Source organism: Strongylocentrotus purpuratus, unplaced genomic scaffold (assembly GCF_000002235.5).
Source record: "Strongylocentrotus purpuratus isolate Spur 01 unplaced genomic scaffold, Spur_5.0 spur5_contig_842, whole genome shotgun sequence".
In the NCBI taxonomy this organism is placed as follows: domain Eukaryota; kingdom Metazoa; phylum Echinodermata; class Echinoidea; order Camarodonta; family Strongylocentrotidae; genus Strongylocentrotus; species Strongylocentrotus purpuratus.
The window spans coordinates 820,814-836,345 of record NW_022145549.1 but is presented as its reverse complement, the minus strand read 5'-3'; the positions used below and the strand labels follow the sequence as shown (position 1 = coordinate 836,345).

Below are 15,532 nucleotides of genomic sequence, written 5' to 3'. Positions count from 1 at the left end.
ATAGCTTTGTTACGGAATGACCAAAATTGACCTTCCATGTCATTGCGTAACAAAGTATATAAAGATCAACATTACTTAAATTTGATGAATGCTTGTAATGAAACTCAAGTATTGCGAGAGTGCCTCATATTGGTCGTTATATCATATCATTAACTCATAGATTATTATGCAATTGTTTATAATATTTGTTTGATAAAATAGAAAAAATTCTTTGGGAAATGTTATTACTATTATTAGACTTACAAGGTAAAGAACGCAATGTGTAAGAACCGAGATGAAATCACAAAGAATGATGTTGAAGGGTATAATGTTGGTCGGTTTTCTCAGTTTCTTATTGAACAGGATGCAAGTCATAGTCAACGTAGACCCGAGACAGGAGAGAATGTTTAATATGACATAGCTATAACCCAATGCTGCGAAAAATAGAGGAACTCTTTGATCATATTCATCCAGAATAGAGGAGTTAAATGACAAATTTGAATTATTTGGAGTTTCATTCATGATCCTTTTGATATCAAGTTCACACCGACAAAATTCGAATTAAGTTTGTTGAAAGGATTCTGTAAGAGCTGTCTCCCACAATATTCAAGACAATTAGATACACAGTTTGAAGTTCTTCGCGTTGCTCTCTTGGTCACCGACAAATTTCGAATTCAGTGTGTTGAAAGGATTTTGTAAGAGCTGTCACCCACACGATTCAAGAGTCAAGACAATTAGATAAAAAGTTTGAATTACTTCGCGTTGCTCTCTTGGTCCTTTTGACGCCTACACCAAACAAACAAATTCGATTTCCAGTACGCTGAATGAATTAGTAGGAATCGTCTCCCAAAATATTCAATGAATATTGGAAGTCATTGAATCAGCTAAGTCCTCTATCGATGTCAAGACTGCTCTTCGAATGTTTACAAAGGATGTGCGTTGCTTAGACTTGATAAAATACAGCCTTTCTTTATAGAAAATGATAATGGCGATTTAGAAAAATTGATGATCATAATTACTTGGCGTTGCATTCATGGTATTAATAACACCACACAAACAAATTTTAATTCCAGCACGTTGAAATATCTAAGTAAGTAGGAGCTGTTTCACAAAACATCCATTCACTGTTCTAATTTTGTTGGCGATCGAGGAAATAAAGTATCATTACAACAAACATTTCTCGGTCGGTACAAATGCATCAATCCACAACTATGGAAAGCATTCATTTCAGAATGGATGCCCCCAAAAGACAATTAGTGGCCTTTTTCTTTTTCGCCACTCTAGTGTTGATTACAAATAAGGCCTAAGTGGTTTTCAGCTTGAATCTATTTGGGAAGGGGCCTTTGTTGACCATACCTTCGTGTACTTAATTACGAGGGAAGATGATTTCATTGTTTGTCGCTCTTATTCTCACTGCTCTTAATTACTGTCTCTCAAGGATCTTCGTTAATGTAAATGAATGTGCTTTTAAAAATCAACCATTAACAAATTTGAGCATACCTACATATAAATGCATTGCATAACTTTTAAGATCACTACTATTACGTAATAAAACAAGTGATGTTACACATACTTGTAACAACTGTATTTGCGGTATTTCCTTTTAACCCTTGAGAAACGAACACAGATTGATAAATAAAGAGAAACTTACATGAAATTATAATAATGATAACAAAACAAGGTGTCTTGGTCTTCTAGCAGTGGATATTTTTGTGGACCGTGAGTCTCATGGTTTGCGGGTCGAGTCCCAGTCGCGACGCTAGTGTCCATGGTCAAGACATTAATCTGCCTTTGATTACATTCCACTAAAGTGTAGTAAGTGGGTACCTTCCAGCGCCTTTGGGCAGATTGACTATAGGGCCACGTCAACGGTGGAACTTTAAACATTCCCTATATAGGATTAAGCCAATTATACGTGTGACTTTGATATCATTAATAGTGATAAGTTTAATCTATCAATTCATTAATACTATTGGTATTATCATTATTATTGATATTATTATAATAATCATTATAATTATTGTTATTATACACTGTTGGCCATAATGGTGGAATAATTTTTTTACCCCAATTTATGGAATGATTTTGACAATGATTTATTCCTAATAGATCTAGATAATAGTATACGTTCTCAGATTTTATTGAATAATAATTTGTGAGTGTTTGTTTGGCGTGACTGCTAAAGCATGTGTATGCTACAATGCTAATCAACTAGGGGACATACGGTGTATAAAAACGGCGGCCAATCGGGGTCTAAATTTGTATGATAATTTGTCCAAATTTGTGGTAAGAAGTGCTGACGAATAATAATAATAATAATAATCTGACAGGCCGGGGTCCTCAAGGCGCCCGGGCGGGTGCCGTGCGGGGCACTGAACTATGTATCCTCTGACATTCGCACCTCCTGTCCTTAAAGCTGCGTTGTACATTTTGAGATGCCGCCGTGAGGGGCCCGCACGGGCAATATTCATTTCAAATGGCCCCTGGACGGCAGACACCCGGTGTTGTGCATATCCCCGGGGCTCTTGAGGGGCCAGTGAGGGAGCCGTATAATTTATTATTCAATAAAATCTGAGAATGTATAATATTATCTAGATCTATTAGGAGTAAATCATTGTCAAAATCATTCCATAAATTGGGGTAAAAATAATTATTCCACCATTATGACCAACAGTCCATATGTAACACTTTTTGTTCAAAAAGGCCATACAGAAATCCCTATTCGGCAAATACATGTAAATTTAAATCAGTATTTAAAAAAAGAATACATAAAACAAAAATGACGGGCGTGAATGATTAAGATTCAGATCCTTATTTATTGATAGGTATTAACAAAAATAATACAAAATATCGATAAATGATCAGTATAAAACTATTACAGTTACAAAATAAAGGCCACCAATATAAGAATATAACAATTTAAATACATACATCATATAAAACAAAAATCCAGAAAGCGAAAGAAATTATGAGTGAATATGTACAGGTGCAATACATTTCAGGGGGGATATTTAAATGTAACATATTTTATTTACAATCGAATTCTATCAGTCACAAGAAAAAGGACCTCCTTTCTTCCAGATATAGTTTTTTTTACCCTCTGTCCCACATGGTTCTTTATTAACATTAAAATTCGACAAATTCCACATCCCCAAATATTAGACAAATATTCAAACAAAATATAATGGTCACACAATAATCAGGATTATCACAAGAAATTCAAAACGAATATTTTAATACATATAATATTAGTAGAGACAGAGTGAAATGCTGTGATTATATTCATTTTGCCACGTTTCACAGAGTCACGTTATCCCAAAAATTAAGTTGATATGCAATGTCACCAATATTTTATATAAGACCTGTTTCTCATGAATATGTGATGACCTCTCTCATTTACTGGCATACACCTGACATCGAGTAAATAACCGAATGGTGTCAAAATTCCCTGATAGAACGCAAGACTTCGAGTCTTTAAGAATAAGTATACAGGTTACAGATGAAGACGGGAGCATAGAACAGGACGATCTCGGTTGAGTGATTTCTCCCGTCGTCTTTGTCTTCCGTCTCGTTGCTAAAACGCCCTAGTGAGAGCGGGGTCTAAAAGGCTGCAGCTCATTTTCTGCAATAGCTAGGCCCATAAGAACAAAGCTCATTTTTCAGTCCCTGTTAAAGGAATCTCCGTGACGTTCGATTCTACTGCTCTTCGCCTGTATAATATAGTAAATCAAGTATATATTGTTGAAAAATGTACAAGGATCCCTTCACAAACCTTTTAGTAATAATGATAACAACAATGATGACGATTATAGAACAATAATAAGGTTAATGATTAAGATAATGATAATCACATGATAATGGAGATAAAAATGATGATACTGATGTCATTAATATCACTGGTAGTAACAATGAAATTGATATTAATACATTGATAATGATGGAAAACCCCATATGAAATATAATAATGATATGAAAAATAAAAAATAATAATAATAGTCATGACAATGATGATAACAATTTAAAAAAAATATATTTACAATTTCAATGGTGAAATAAAATAACTTATAAACCTCTTTTGATTGGTTGGTACGTCCCCAAAGTTCCGCTTTACGTAATTTGTGTATATTTATACAAGTTGTGCATAATTTATCAAGAACTTAAGTGAAGTAAATTTTCTGTTATTCATTTTATATCCAATTAATAAAATGTTCATATCGATTTCAATTTCTATTTTAAAAATGAAATATACAAGTCTTGAGATATCTTTCCAGAAAACTCTTTAAGTTCTTTCAACGAAATATAAAATGCTCAATAATTTCTTTTTCACAAAAAAATTTCACATTCGTTAGACTGTACTGTACTTACGGTTTTCTATGTAACTTAAGAGATTATCTTTAGAAGGCAATATCCTATGAATGAATTTGAAATTATATTGTTTGACATTATTGTCTCTTATCTTATCAAATTTGAACTGAAATATATCTTTCAAAACAAGTGTTTCTGGTAGGCCTGAATTATTTGCCAAAAATGGAAAACAATTTTCTCTTTTTTCGTTTCTAGGACTAAATTATACTAACTTTTCGCTTTAGTACATTTAACGTTTATAACATTAAAATGTGCATTGTGAAATAACTGCATACTGTACCTATACAGCTGCATCCTTATTGTCAATAAGACAATAACAATAAGAGCCACTAGAATGTACACCACCTGAGATATAACCAAGGCTATACACAAAATAGAAACAAAGAAATGACATAAAATTACTCCATTAAACATCTACTAATGCTTTGATAAGTACTGAGTTTAATAACTACCACCACCACCAGAACCAATGTTGTTGTTGCTGCTATAACTACTACTTCTGCAACTAACAGTGTATATATACTATATAGATACACGTACTACTATCATAATTACTATTATAATCGCTACATCAACAGGCACAACCAAAACTACAAATACTACTACTACTACTACTATTACTTACTACTACTACTATTACTTACTACTACTAATATTAATACTACTGCTATTTTTACTACTACGAATAATAATAAAAGTACTACTACTAGTACTACAAGTACAAGTACTAGTCGTGCAAAATAGAAACACTTACCGAATGTTTTACGAGCTGGCAATCCCGATGGATTTTTGGTGGTTGCTTCGTTGTAGCTCGCCAAATTTCCGGTGACGTCTGTGTAATTACAATTACGAGATCATTAAAATTATAACCAATTGATTCCTTTAATACTTATAAATAGTAATTATAATAATAATAGTGGATGCTTGTATAGCGCTCATGTCTGTCATACGGCGCTCTAGCATTTCAAGGAATTAATTCCTGCCAGGTACCCATTTACATCACTTGGGTTGAGTGTGGCAAATGTTCGTGTTTTCTTAAATTTCAACAATAAAATCTTGCTGAATCATTTCATCTTGTATAATTACATTTTTCTAAACTGAGTATTGTTTGAGGTATTAATTATATTATTTGTTTACTATCATGATAATGTTGTAATTTTTATGTAACTTTAGAAAGAGATCACAAAGATAAATTGATAAATTAAAGGAAATCAAAAAAATTAAATAAATGAATGAATAAAAAGACAATTTAATTCATAATAAATCAGCGCCGCTAACAGCCTTTCTCTGAAGTGATGGATCTACGTCAGTCTAATAAATGTATTTATTTATTTATTTATGCATGTGTGTTCAAAATTTCACAATTCATTGGAGCTCACATCACATCAGTGAAATAACTAATCCTTTTCAATTCTACAATCCATTTGAATTGACTTCATATGAAAAAGAATATAACAATGTTTTATCAAAGACAAGTTGCACCTATAATACAGTTTAAAGAATGTACAGACAAAGGTGATGAAACATAAGCATAGAGCTTAAATCGTTACAACACCTTTCACATATATGATTTATGGTATGATATATGACAAATAAAATTCCAAAAGGGTTATGAGTTATTTACACTATTTACAAAGAAAAAAAAGAGGGAAAAAAAGAAAGAAAAAAGAAGTACATTGTTAAGTCTAGTAAAATGTCTCATAGATCGTAAAAGACTTAAACTTGTGTTCGATATAATGAGAACTGATATGTATGGTTAGATATATCATGTAAGTAATATCTTCTGTCTGTGAAATGATAATACATTTGAGTGCTCTTTTAAAGGAGTTTATATTGCGAGTATTGTTAGGTGGAGAATTCCGTACATCTGGATCCCTATGTCTGATTGATTTCTGGGCTAATGTAGTGTGCGGAGTGACCACATACAAATCTGATGACTGCCTTGTTGAATATGAGTGAATCATAGCCCCGTTGCATAAAACTTTCCATTGGTGGTAACGTTGCCTTAAATAGAAAATACCACGGTAACAGGACTCAACAGCCAATCAAAACCAAGGTTTCCATGGTAGTTACCATTGATGGCAAAGCTAACATCAACTAATGGTAAGTTTTGTGCAACGGGGCCCAGGTATAATCTAAGTTTGCTTTACTAGCTGCTTTCGTAGAAGAGCTCCGTGTTGAAGAGGTGCCTGTTGTCCAATCGACACACTTTACACCGACATCCTCATCATGCGTACAGTCGTGGTAATGCTGGACCCGACAATGCCCGATGTTCACCTCGGTTCCATCGCATTCAACTTCGTCCAGAATGATCTGCTTCCGCTTGGACACCTTCTCGTATTTCTCGCAGGAGAAGTAGCTCTCTGCCCGCTCGTACCCGAGCATCCTGCAGACCACGTCGGAGTCTGTCAAGTCCCAGTTGTCATCGCAGATTGTACCCCAGGAGCTGTCCGACTTCACTTCGACTCGCCCCTCCAGTTTTGATGCGCCCCCTACCAGGCGGATTTGATAATCAACTGTTGAATTTAAAGAAAATAAAAAAAGAGGGTGAAAAGGCAAATTTACATAAATATGGAATGGCGGGGGGGGGGGAGGGGTAGGTGGAGCAAAACCCGTCAGTATCCACGGTCACACCCCAGTGACATTTTACTATCCCCTTCCCCCCCCCCCCAAAAAAAAAGGTGTCCCCTTTATTTATTTTCTCAGAAGGAACCTGAAAATGTAGTAGCCATTATGAATTCGTTTCATGTATCAACCCCCCTTTTCGTTTGCCTTCCTATGAGAAAAGAATATTGGATTTGCCTCCCTGTAAACATGTGGCCCTGTTATGATAAGTAGCAATGCGGTACTTTTCAACTTTTGAGTCTAAACTTCACAAAATTTGGTTGAAATTCAAGGTGTGTTTTGGCAGAGATGACAAGCAGGAAAAGAGCAAAATGACAGTAGATAAGAATAAGAAATACCAACTTTGCGAATCGGACCTTGAAGGTGTCAATCTATTTTTATTCCCTATTACTTGTAAGGGGTAATTTTACCTTTGAATTAAAATGCATATTTTTCCCGGTCCGCAAACAAGCAGTTTCAAGCGAGCAATATTTCCTGATATTTTCACTCTTCCGGGTTTCGCCGTTGAATTTGTCCACACAAATTGCGATCAATATTCAGCCCAATACGTCTTGGTCCCATTTAACATCCGGGACCTTCCAAGCAGCATGTACCCTTTCTTGATTACAACGGAATTCAAATATTCACTGGCTCATCTTTCGGGAGATACAATGATATAGTGCCCTTACTGAAATCATATTGACCTCGTCTTCGACTCGGTCAATATGTTTTTGTAAGAGGGTGATAGAGTATCCTGGTATCTTCTTCAAGGCCAGTTAATATTATATAGTTGTAGTCCTAGTAGGTTTAATACAGTCTAATCTCATTATCTTGCACTGGCAAAAGACAATTTTACGGTAATAGCATTTTCAGAGAAGACAAACCGTTTTCCTGGCAAGTTACTCCAAGGTCCATTAAATGACGGCATCGCCTGTGCAATCCTTGATCGCTCCGCGGGCATTCGAGGATGTTGGCTTCCTTGCCAGTGCATTTGAGAGTATCAAGAAAGATGCCTCCGAGACCTTGTCCGTAGTGGCCGCAGCACTCGTAAGACAGCGCCCTCGGGAACCCGAGCATCCGGCATATCACGTTTGCGATGTTCATGGCGTAGTGCGGCGTGGAGGTCGTGCTGAGGTCGTCTGCAGCACACACAGTGCCCCAGGAGCCGTAGTAGAATAGTTCGACCCTTCCCGAATGAAAGTCAGCTCCTCCAAACAGTCGCACGGGTACCTCAACTAGGGCAAAATATGAATCTATCAATTTCTTATCAGTGATATATCTCTTGCAGAATACGGGTATATTGCTTATAAATGTAGGCTTAAAAGGTAAACAAACAAATTCGCGTTATCTCTAATAAGCGGGAAGTTCGTCGACAATATTTTACGAAATAAAGTCGAAAAAATAAATATCAATTGCTGGAGAAAATGAATCTGGAATTTGAATTTTCAGCTGTCCCAATACCCTAGAGGCACTTTACACGTGTTGGCCTACAAAGGTAACTAAAATACTTATTTTGATATAATACGATAAGAGAAACATACGTAATTTTACCCTATATTTGTTACCTCGTTTTCTAATTGTTTAGCATATCTTTCTTTTTTATGTGAAAGGGCTCCATTTACCCTGCACTATTATATAGCTATAATATGATGAAGATGATAATCATAATGTTATCGATCTTGTGTTATATTGTTATATTTTATGTAATCATCCTTGATACTTTATGTTTGTTTTACTTGTTATTATTTTTGTTGTTAATAAACTCAAACTCAAACTCAAACTCCATTACCCTCTCCGGCACACCTAGCAGCTGCGTATCCATCGAGGTCACACCTTCCCCGCCGAGACTCCGACATGTTGCAATGGGCAACGTTTCTTTCCGTTCCGTTACACTCGATGCTCTCATACAGGATGCTCGCAGAGGGCGCTTCAAGTAATTCCTCGTCACGGAAAGCCGCAGAGGCGCCAGTGTAGCCCAACATTCGGCAGACAACGTCGGCGGCTTGTATGTTCCACGAGGTATAGCAGATCGCTGACCATGATCTCCCATGGTAGACCTCGACTCTTCCTTCGTTGTCCTTCTTAGAGACAAGACGGACTGGGACTATGGTTTTAAAAGATTATAGTTGAAATATTTGACAAAATGATGGGGTACAACAAACCAGAGGGTTACACAATAGAAGGCACTTTCCTGCACTGGTTACGGGCTATATTTGGTGAACCAAGATGTTATTTCCAACGGCTGTAGTCGCAGCTTTTTAATTTTAATACATCACAAGAAACTTTTATACTCGGATGTTTAGATAGTGAGTTTATTACCCCATAAGGCGACATTACAACTAGACCACGTTTCGTTAGAATTTGACGTTACGAATAAGGATCATCAAACATTATTGTTTTTTCTAAGAACTCAGAACTTTCTCAGTTTTGTATTTTATGTTGGAACCAAATTTCGCATATAAAGACAGTCTCATTTACAACCTCCTGTCACATTGTGATATCTTTTTTTTTTCTTTTCAGATGCTTCGTGTTATTGCAAACATCATGCGACGTCATACTTCCACGTCTCGCTTTACGAAGTCCATTTTACATTTCTAACCAGGGCTCCGTCTTACAAAGAGTTGATATCAATAGCAACTATCGCAACATAAGAGACAGGGGACTGCAAACGTGCGATTGATTGAAGGAATTGCGATTGATTTGGACCAATCGGAACTCTTGATATGACCGGGACCCAGGGGTATATTCTGGAGGGATTTTAATTCTCGAGTCTTTGGATATTAAAGTGTGGTGCGGAAAGGTTGAAGGGAAAAGGGAAATTTTTAACTTACGACTGGTGCACGTAATCCCTGCTATCCGTTGGTCCCTACTGCAATTGACAGCCGCTCTACTCTGCTCCTCACAATCGGCTACACTGTCTTCGTTGCCCTGACACACGTAGGTGACGTTAAGAACAGCGCCCTCTTCATTGTCCAACAACTCCATATCATAGTAGGACTTAGCGGTATGTTCTCCAAGCATCCGGCATAGGACGATGGCGAGATTGAGGTCCATGGATTCGGTGCAGAAAGCTTTCCATTTGTGTCCTTGCAACAGTTCTACTCTGCCCTTCTGGTGACCGAGGCGTTTTGAACCGTTCCGGATTCGTACTTCACCTGCATTTTGATGAAAAATTAATCGCTAAATATAAATTTGGTTGTTTTTTTTTTGCGTCGGAAAGTTAGTCTTTTTATACAAAACCTTGAATAAACAATACAATTCTCGCCTTTTCTCTCTTTACATTGATGGCAGTCCATCGTGTCGATAACGATAGCCATCCAATGTTTTCTGAACTGGCTCTGCGGAAGCCACATACATTGTATTCATGAGAGCAAATTGCTGTGAAATTCTCGACATCGCTCTCAACAGCTTGACGGCGCTCTGTTTCTGCCATATTTGATGCTATAGAACGTCATTTCTGTGAGGCTCTATATGAGGCTTTCCTAAGAACGGCTGGAATTAATTTTAACTGCCTCTTCAAAGTGTCGTTGTAAAAACAGGGGTTTCCCCCAGTATGGACCCTTTGCCTCTCTTCCATTTTCTTGTTTTACATGGACTAACTTTATTTACCTGGTATGCATACTAGTCCTAGATCATCCGAATGGTCGCAGTACTCGCCCGTAAAATCAGATGAAGAGTAGCCGGGTTGGTGTGGAAGATGACTAAACTCGCACTCCGTAATATTAAACTCGCTCCCTTCACATTGTATATCCCTCATCACGTTATCGCCAACCCCTCTACCGAATTCCGCGCAGCAGTGATAGCTACTGGCCGAGATGTGCCCGAGCATCCTACACAGGACGTTTGCCTCTTGGGTGCGTATACGTTCGTCACAGACAGTTGCCCAGGAGCCTTCGTGGTAAATCTCCACCCTGCCATCAAATGGAGTTTCTCCACCTACGAGTCGAATGTCAAACGAGTTGCTTTCAACGTTACCTGCAAAAAGAAGGAGGAATGCGAACGTGATGCATGACAAAGAAGAGACACAAATAACGATTATCTAATTATTGCATATACAAGAAAAGCACATGCGTCGTGAAACCAGTGTTTAAAAAGATAGTTAAATCAAGGTTTTTACGACGCAGGCTCGGGCGACAGATGCTCCCTAGGCAATGTACTACACTATATCACCGTGAACCTGGACAAATAAAATGTTTTACCCCTAACCCTAAACCTAACCTTTTTTTTTAACAATGACCCTAGCCCTATAGATTTTGATGAAATAAAAGCCAAGGCAATCGTATATGGTGACAATCGAATCGAATTATGATATGGAAATATATATTGCACGAACAAATTAAAAAGAAAAAAAATTCCTGAAAAAAAGTTTCTGTTTACCAAGTATTTGAGTATTTTTGTAATATATGTACAATTGAAATTTGATAAATATATATTTTGCTATATTTGTTCATCATTTCATGTGTCGTGATCAGATTTAATTTGTATTACAAACATCATACTCAATCATTTATAAATTTGTTCTTTGTTTACATAATAATAATAAAACCCTACGGAAGGGAAAATATGTTGAAAAAAGAAATGGCCTGTTTTTTGTTTAATCAGAGATCACTCAAGTCTAGATATGGCATTTGCCCGAGAGCATAATCAATCGGAACGGGATGTTAATAAAACGAAGATGTGATAAAACTTGATTTAAAAAACACGCCCTACTCACCGGGATCGCATACTAAAGCAACATCTTCCGAATGATCACATGAGTACTTCGAATCGGAAGAGGAAACTACCGCCGCAGAATAAAAACTATATCTGCATTCCGAGATATTAGTTTCGTGTCCTTCGCAGTAGACATTACTAAATATAGTTTCCCCAGATCCCTGTCCGAATTTAGAGCAGCAGTAAGAACTAGTGGCCGAGGTGAAACCCAGCATCCTACACAGTACGTTAGCTGCCTCGGCATAGAAGTAATCGTCACACACAGTTGACCATACACCGAGGTAGAAGATCTCAACTCGTCCTTCATATTGATCGTTTCCACCCACTAGTCGAATTCCATTTGGATGTGCCCTGCTATAACCTTTTTAAATGTACAAAAACAAATTAAGCGTTAAATCTACTTTCATTTCAGCAATCGTCATCATTCCAAATAATCATTACCATCATCAAGCCAAAGATGAATATGCTTAATACAAAAGAGATTGAAGGTCATAAGAAATTTATTTGAAAAAGCCAATTTGGGTAATTAATATCAAGGTATTAGTTATTCACTAATTCATCTATTTTTTCACTCATTGTAACTGATATATCTTGGATAAGACATGGTCAGCCAAAATTGTTGGACGTACAACATTTGAGAAATTGCATACAACAAGAAATAGAGAATATTTGTACATTTTCAAAATTAAGAGAGGGGGCAAACGAAGGAATATCATAAAACTTGTATTTACTATCGATCCCGTGATATTTATTTATTCACTGTAAATAAGCTCTTGAGCTTTCGTGGGTTATCCTGTTTAAGATGACTTAATTTTGATCTGTTATTCTTGTATATTCTTGAGTGGTGAAGTGTGACGTCATCAAAAATCTATTTTTAGAATTTCTCAATTTTTTCTTCATTTTCTGAAAGAGCATCAACAATAATGTCCAAATGTCGAAAAGTAATTGAATATGTAATTGGCTGAGATATGACCATCTAAATAAAAAGATTTCCCATAGCAACTCAGTGTTATTTGCTCTGGCTCCTAACTTGATGCTCTTTCCGAAAATGAAGAAAGAATAGAGAAATTCTAAAAATAGATTTGTATGACGTCACAGCTTCGGTACTCTATATTGTTGTATGTTGGAAGCTTAGCGAATAAAAATCAGTCAATCAATTAGACATAAATATTGATTCCTACCTGCGCTTCGTGAAATAGCTACAAACGTGAACACACAAATACAACCAACAACCAAACTTCGCATGTTGTTTAAGTAGAGACTATGACGTAGTAACCTGTAATTATCCAATCATATAAAAACGACCACATTCATCCAAGAGTACCAATTTGATTTGTCAGATCCACATCTATGGCACGGCTTTCCTACTGGTATCCCGAACTTAGATGATAATATTTCGGCATCGGACAGAACAAGCGTTAAAATTTAATTTATTTTCACTCTCTGACATATACTACTAGCAATATTTTCTAGTAATGCACATTCGTGGCTTTGGCAAAGCTAGAGCGAATAATACATTTAGAACTCTTCACGAAGTCACACAACCATCTTTGTTTGTATGCAGCAACACTAACTTTAAAACTAATAATTTATGTTGACATGGCTTTGTGTTGTAACATTTCGAGATTGACCTTCGCTATTCCTTCTTGCAGTGATTATGAATTGATAGGAAGGAGACAGGAAATGTTGTTTTGTTTAAAAACCAGGTATACCGAAACACAGGATGTCACCCCGGTGGATTATTTTTGGTTCTGCAAGTTTCCATGGTTACGTTCAAGTTATATTTTTAGCCCTCTTTTTATTTGACTTGTTAATATGTTGTGTAAGTTATTCAAATGGTACCCCGAGGCATTTATCCTCTCTTGTCTTTACATATACTATGTCCCTTTTGCAGCCAACATCAAATTCTATTGAACTTTGCAGGAATTATGAATATGTCATGTACGTCCTATCTGTGAAATTTAAACATTAGCAGTACTAGTGTCCTCGTATTCAAATTATGCAAGGAAACCCCTTTTACCTTCTAGACTTCACTGTCAGACACTATTGAGTGACTGAATGATTTTTTTTCTTTGGTAATAACATATACATAAAATGAGCTGTAACAGGTGCATGAGTATTTGCCTATATCAATAACCCACTACTGGTGATGGCCAACATTAAACTGATTGAATCTTTGTGCAGCACAAAACGCGCAACTACTAGGTAAAAGGGTCTGAAAGTCAAACTACTAGTCAAATTGAAAGTCAAATTACTTAGGTGATTTGCGATCAATTATGTCGATTCGACAACTAACGGTCGTTATTTTCCCACTAAAAGCCATTTTCAAGCCCTTCTGTTTTGAGGGAAGTTCTAAATTAGCATTGTCTTTCAAATGTCATTGGAATTTAACCTTTTCATTTATGGGGCCTGCAAATGGGACAGAGTACTTTTAAAGAGATCATGCTCTCATCAATAGTATTTTAGTTTTAATTTTAGTCTCAATGTTTATATAAAAAAAGGAATGTAATGTTTGCTGTTTTTAATGTAGGCCTATTTACAGACTATAAAAGTCAAAAGGTAAATGTGGATTTTGTCTCCATATTTTCTCCTCCACAAGCAAAAAGTAAACAAACATATATTCAAGGTAATAAATAGGGAAAAAAACCAATACAAAAGACACATAATTATCGTTTGATAATTGGCCAAACAATTACATTGTTGTGACTACTCCTAATGATTTGGAAAACATATCTCAAATTGGCAACACCCCAAAGATGGTGCACAATAATCCAGTTATAGTATGTGCATAACCAGATCAAGATCGACTGCAGCAGATTGTGAAGTCAACCGAGTTCAGGCTGGGGGCAACAATGCCACCAACCAAAAGCTTTCGACAGAATAGATCATGGACTAGCGATTAGGAAACTACTCGAAATGGGGGCATCCCCGTCTTTGGTGACATGGATTTCCAGCTTCCTTTCCAATCGAGAACAATGTGTGCGCTACATGTCACAGCTCTCTGACTGGATGGAGATCTCGGCAGGTGCGCCACAGGGCACTCGACTTGGGCCGCTTATCTTTCTCTGCATTATCAACGACGTGTTTAAGGACAGTGATGTTCAATGTTGGAAATACGTCGACGACCTCTCCCTGCTTGAATGTAGGAAGGCAACGGATCAACCTAAAATCCAAGAAGTGGTAAATGATCTTGAGAAATGGACCAAAGACAATAGCACGAAACTGAACCCTAGCAAATGTGTCTTCATGACCATTCAGTTCATGAGAAACCAGGCAACCGTCCCAAAATTAAAAATTGGTGACCTGGAAATGAGTGAAGTACAACTACTAATTAAGCTTTTGGGTGTGTTTGTACAGGAGGACTTAATATGGTCATATCATGTCACAGAAATGGTCAAGGCGGCAAGCATGAGGCTACACATGATGCGTATCTTGAAAGGTTTTCGGCTACCTGTTGAGGATCTGAAAGTTGTGTATTGTTCGTACGTGCGCCCGAAAGTCGAATATTGCGCACCTGTTTGGCATTCAGGTTTGACTAGGGCAGACAAGAAATTGATAGAGAGAATTCAGAAACGAGCGTGTCGCCTCATGCTTGGCCAAAGATACACGAGTTATGATGATGCCCTCAATGTTCTTGACCTTCCCACACTGGAGGAGAGGAGGGAAAGGTTAACAAAGAAATTTGCGAGTAACCTCACAAAGGAAACGCCCCCTTCTATCACTGGCTCCCCCTACGCGAGCTTCCCGCACTTCCCGCAACCTGCACAACGCTAATGACTATTCCGAAATCAAATGCAAAAATGAGCGCTATAGAAAGAGCGCACTCCCCTTCATTGTGAGGTTACTCAATTCAAAACTGGAATAATGTAAA

At 37.0% G+C, this 15,532-nt stretch overlaps 1 protein-coding gene across 1 annotated transcript; it reads right to left on the bottom strand.

Annotated features, from left to right (window-relative positions):
* Window positions 1–3,347: 3,347 nt before the first annotated feature.
* On the bottom strand, window positions 3,348–13,190 carry LOC105439307 (deleted in malignant brain tumors 1 protein-like). The gene is made up of 10 exons (XM_030989280.1): window positions 12,843–13,190; window positions 11,663–12,022; window positions 10,558–10,923; window positions 9,780–10,103; window positions 8,738–9,052; window positions 7,833–8,183; window positions 6,495–6,860; window positions 5,099–5,176; window positions 4,625–4,706; window positions 3,348–3,689 (listed from the first exon to the last, which is right to left on the bottom strand). The coding sequence occupies exons 1-10, from the start codon at window positions 12,904–12,906 to the stop codon at window positions 3,632–3,634; spliced, it is 2,364 nt and encodes a 787-aa protein (XP_030845140.1). The 5' UTR covers window positions 12,907–13,190; the 3' UTR covers window positions 3,348–3,631.
* Window positions 13,191–15,532: the final 2,342 nt, after the last annotated feature.

Coding starts and splice junctions, on each gene's coding strand:
- LOC105439307 (XM_030989280.1), bottom strand. CDS start 12,906: ATGCGAAGTTTGGTTGTTGGTTGTATTTGTGTGTTCACGTTTGTAGCT. Junction 12,023..12,842: donor AGCTATTTCACGAAGCGCAG/GTAGGAATCAAT, acceptor ACATTTAAAAAG/GTTATAGCAGGGCACATCCA. Junction 10,104..10,557: donor AGGACTAGTATGCATACCAG/GTAAATAAAGTT, acceptor ATCAAAATGCAG/GTGAAGTACGAATCCGGAAC.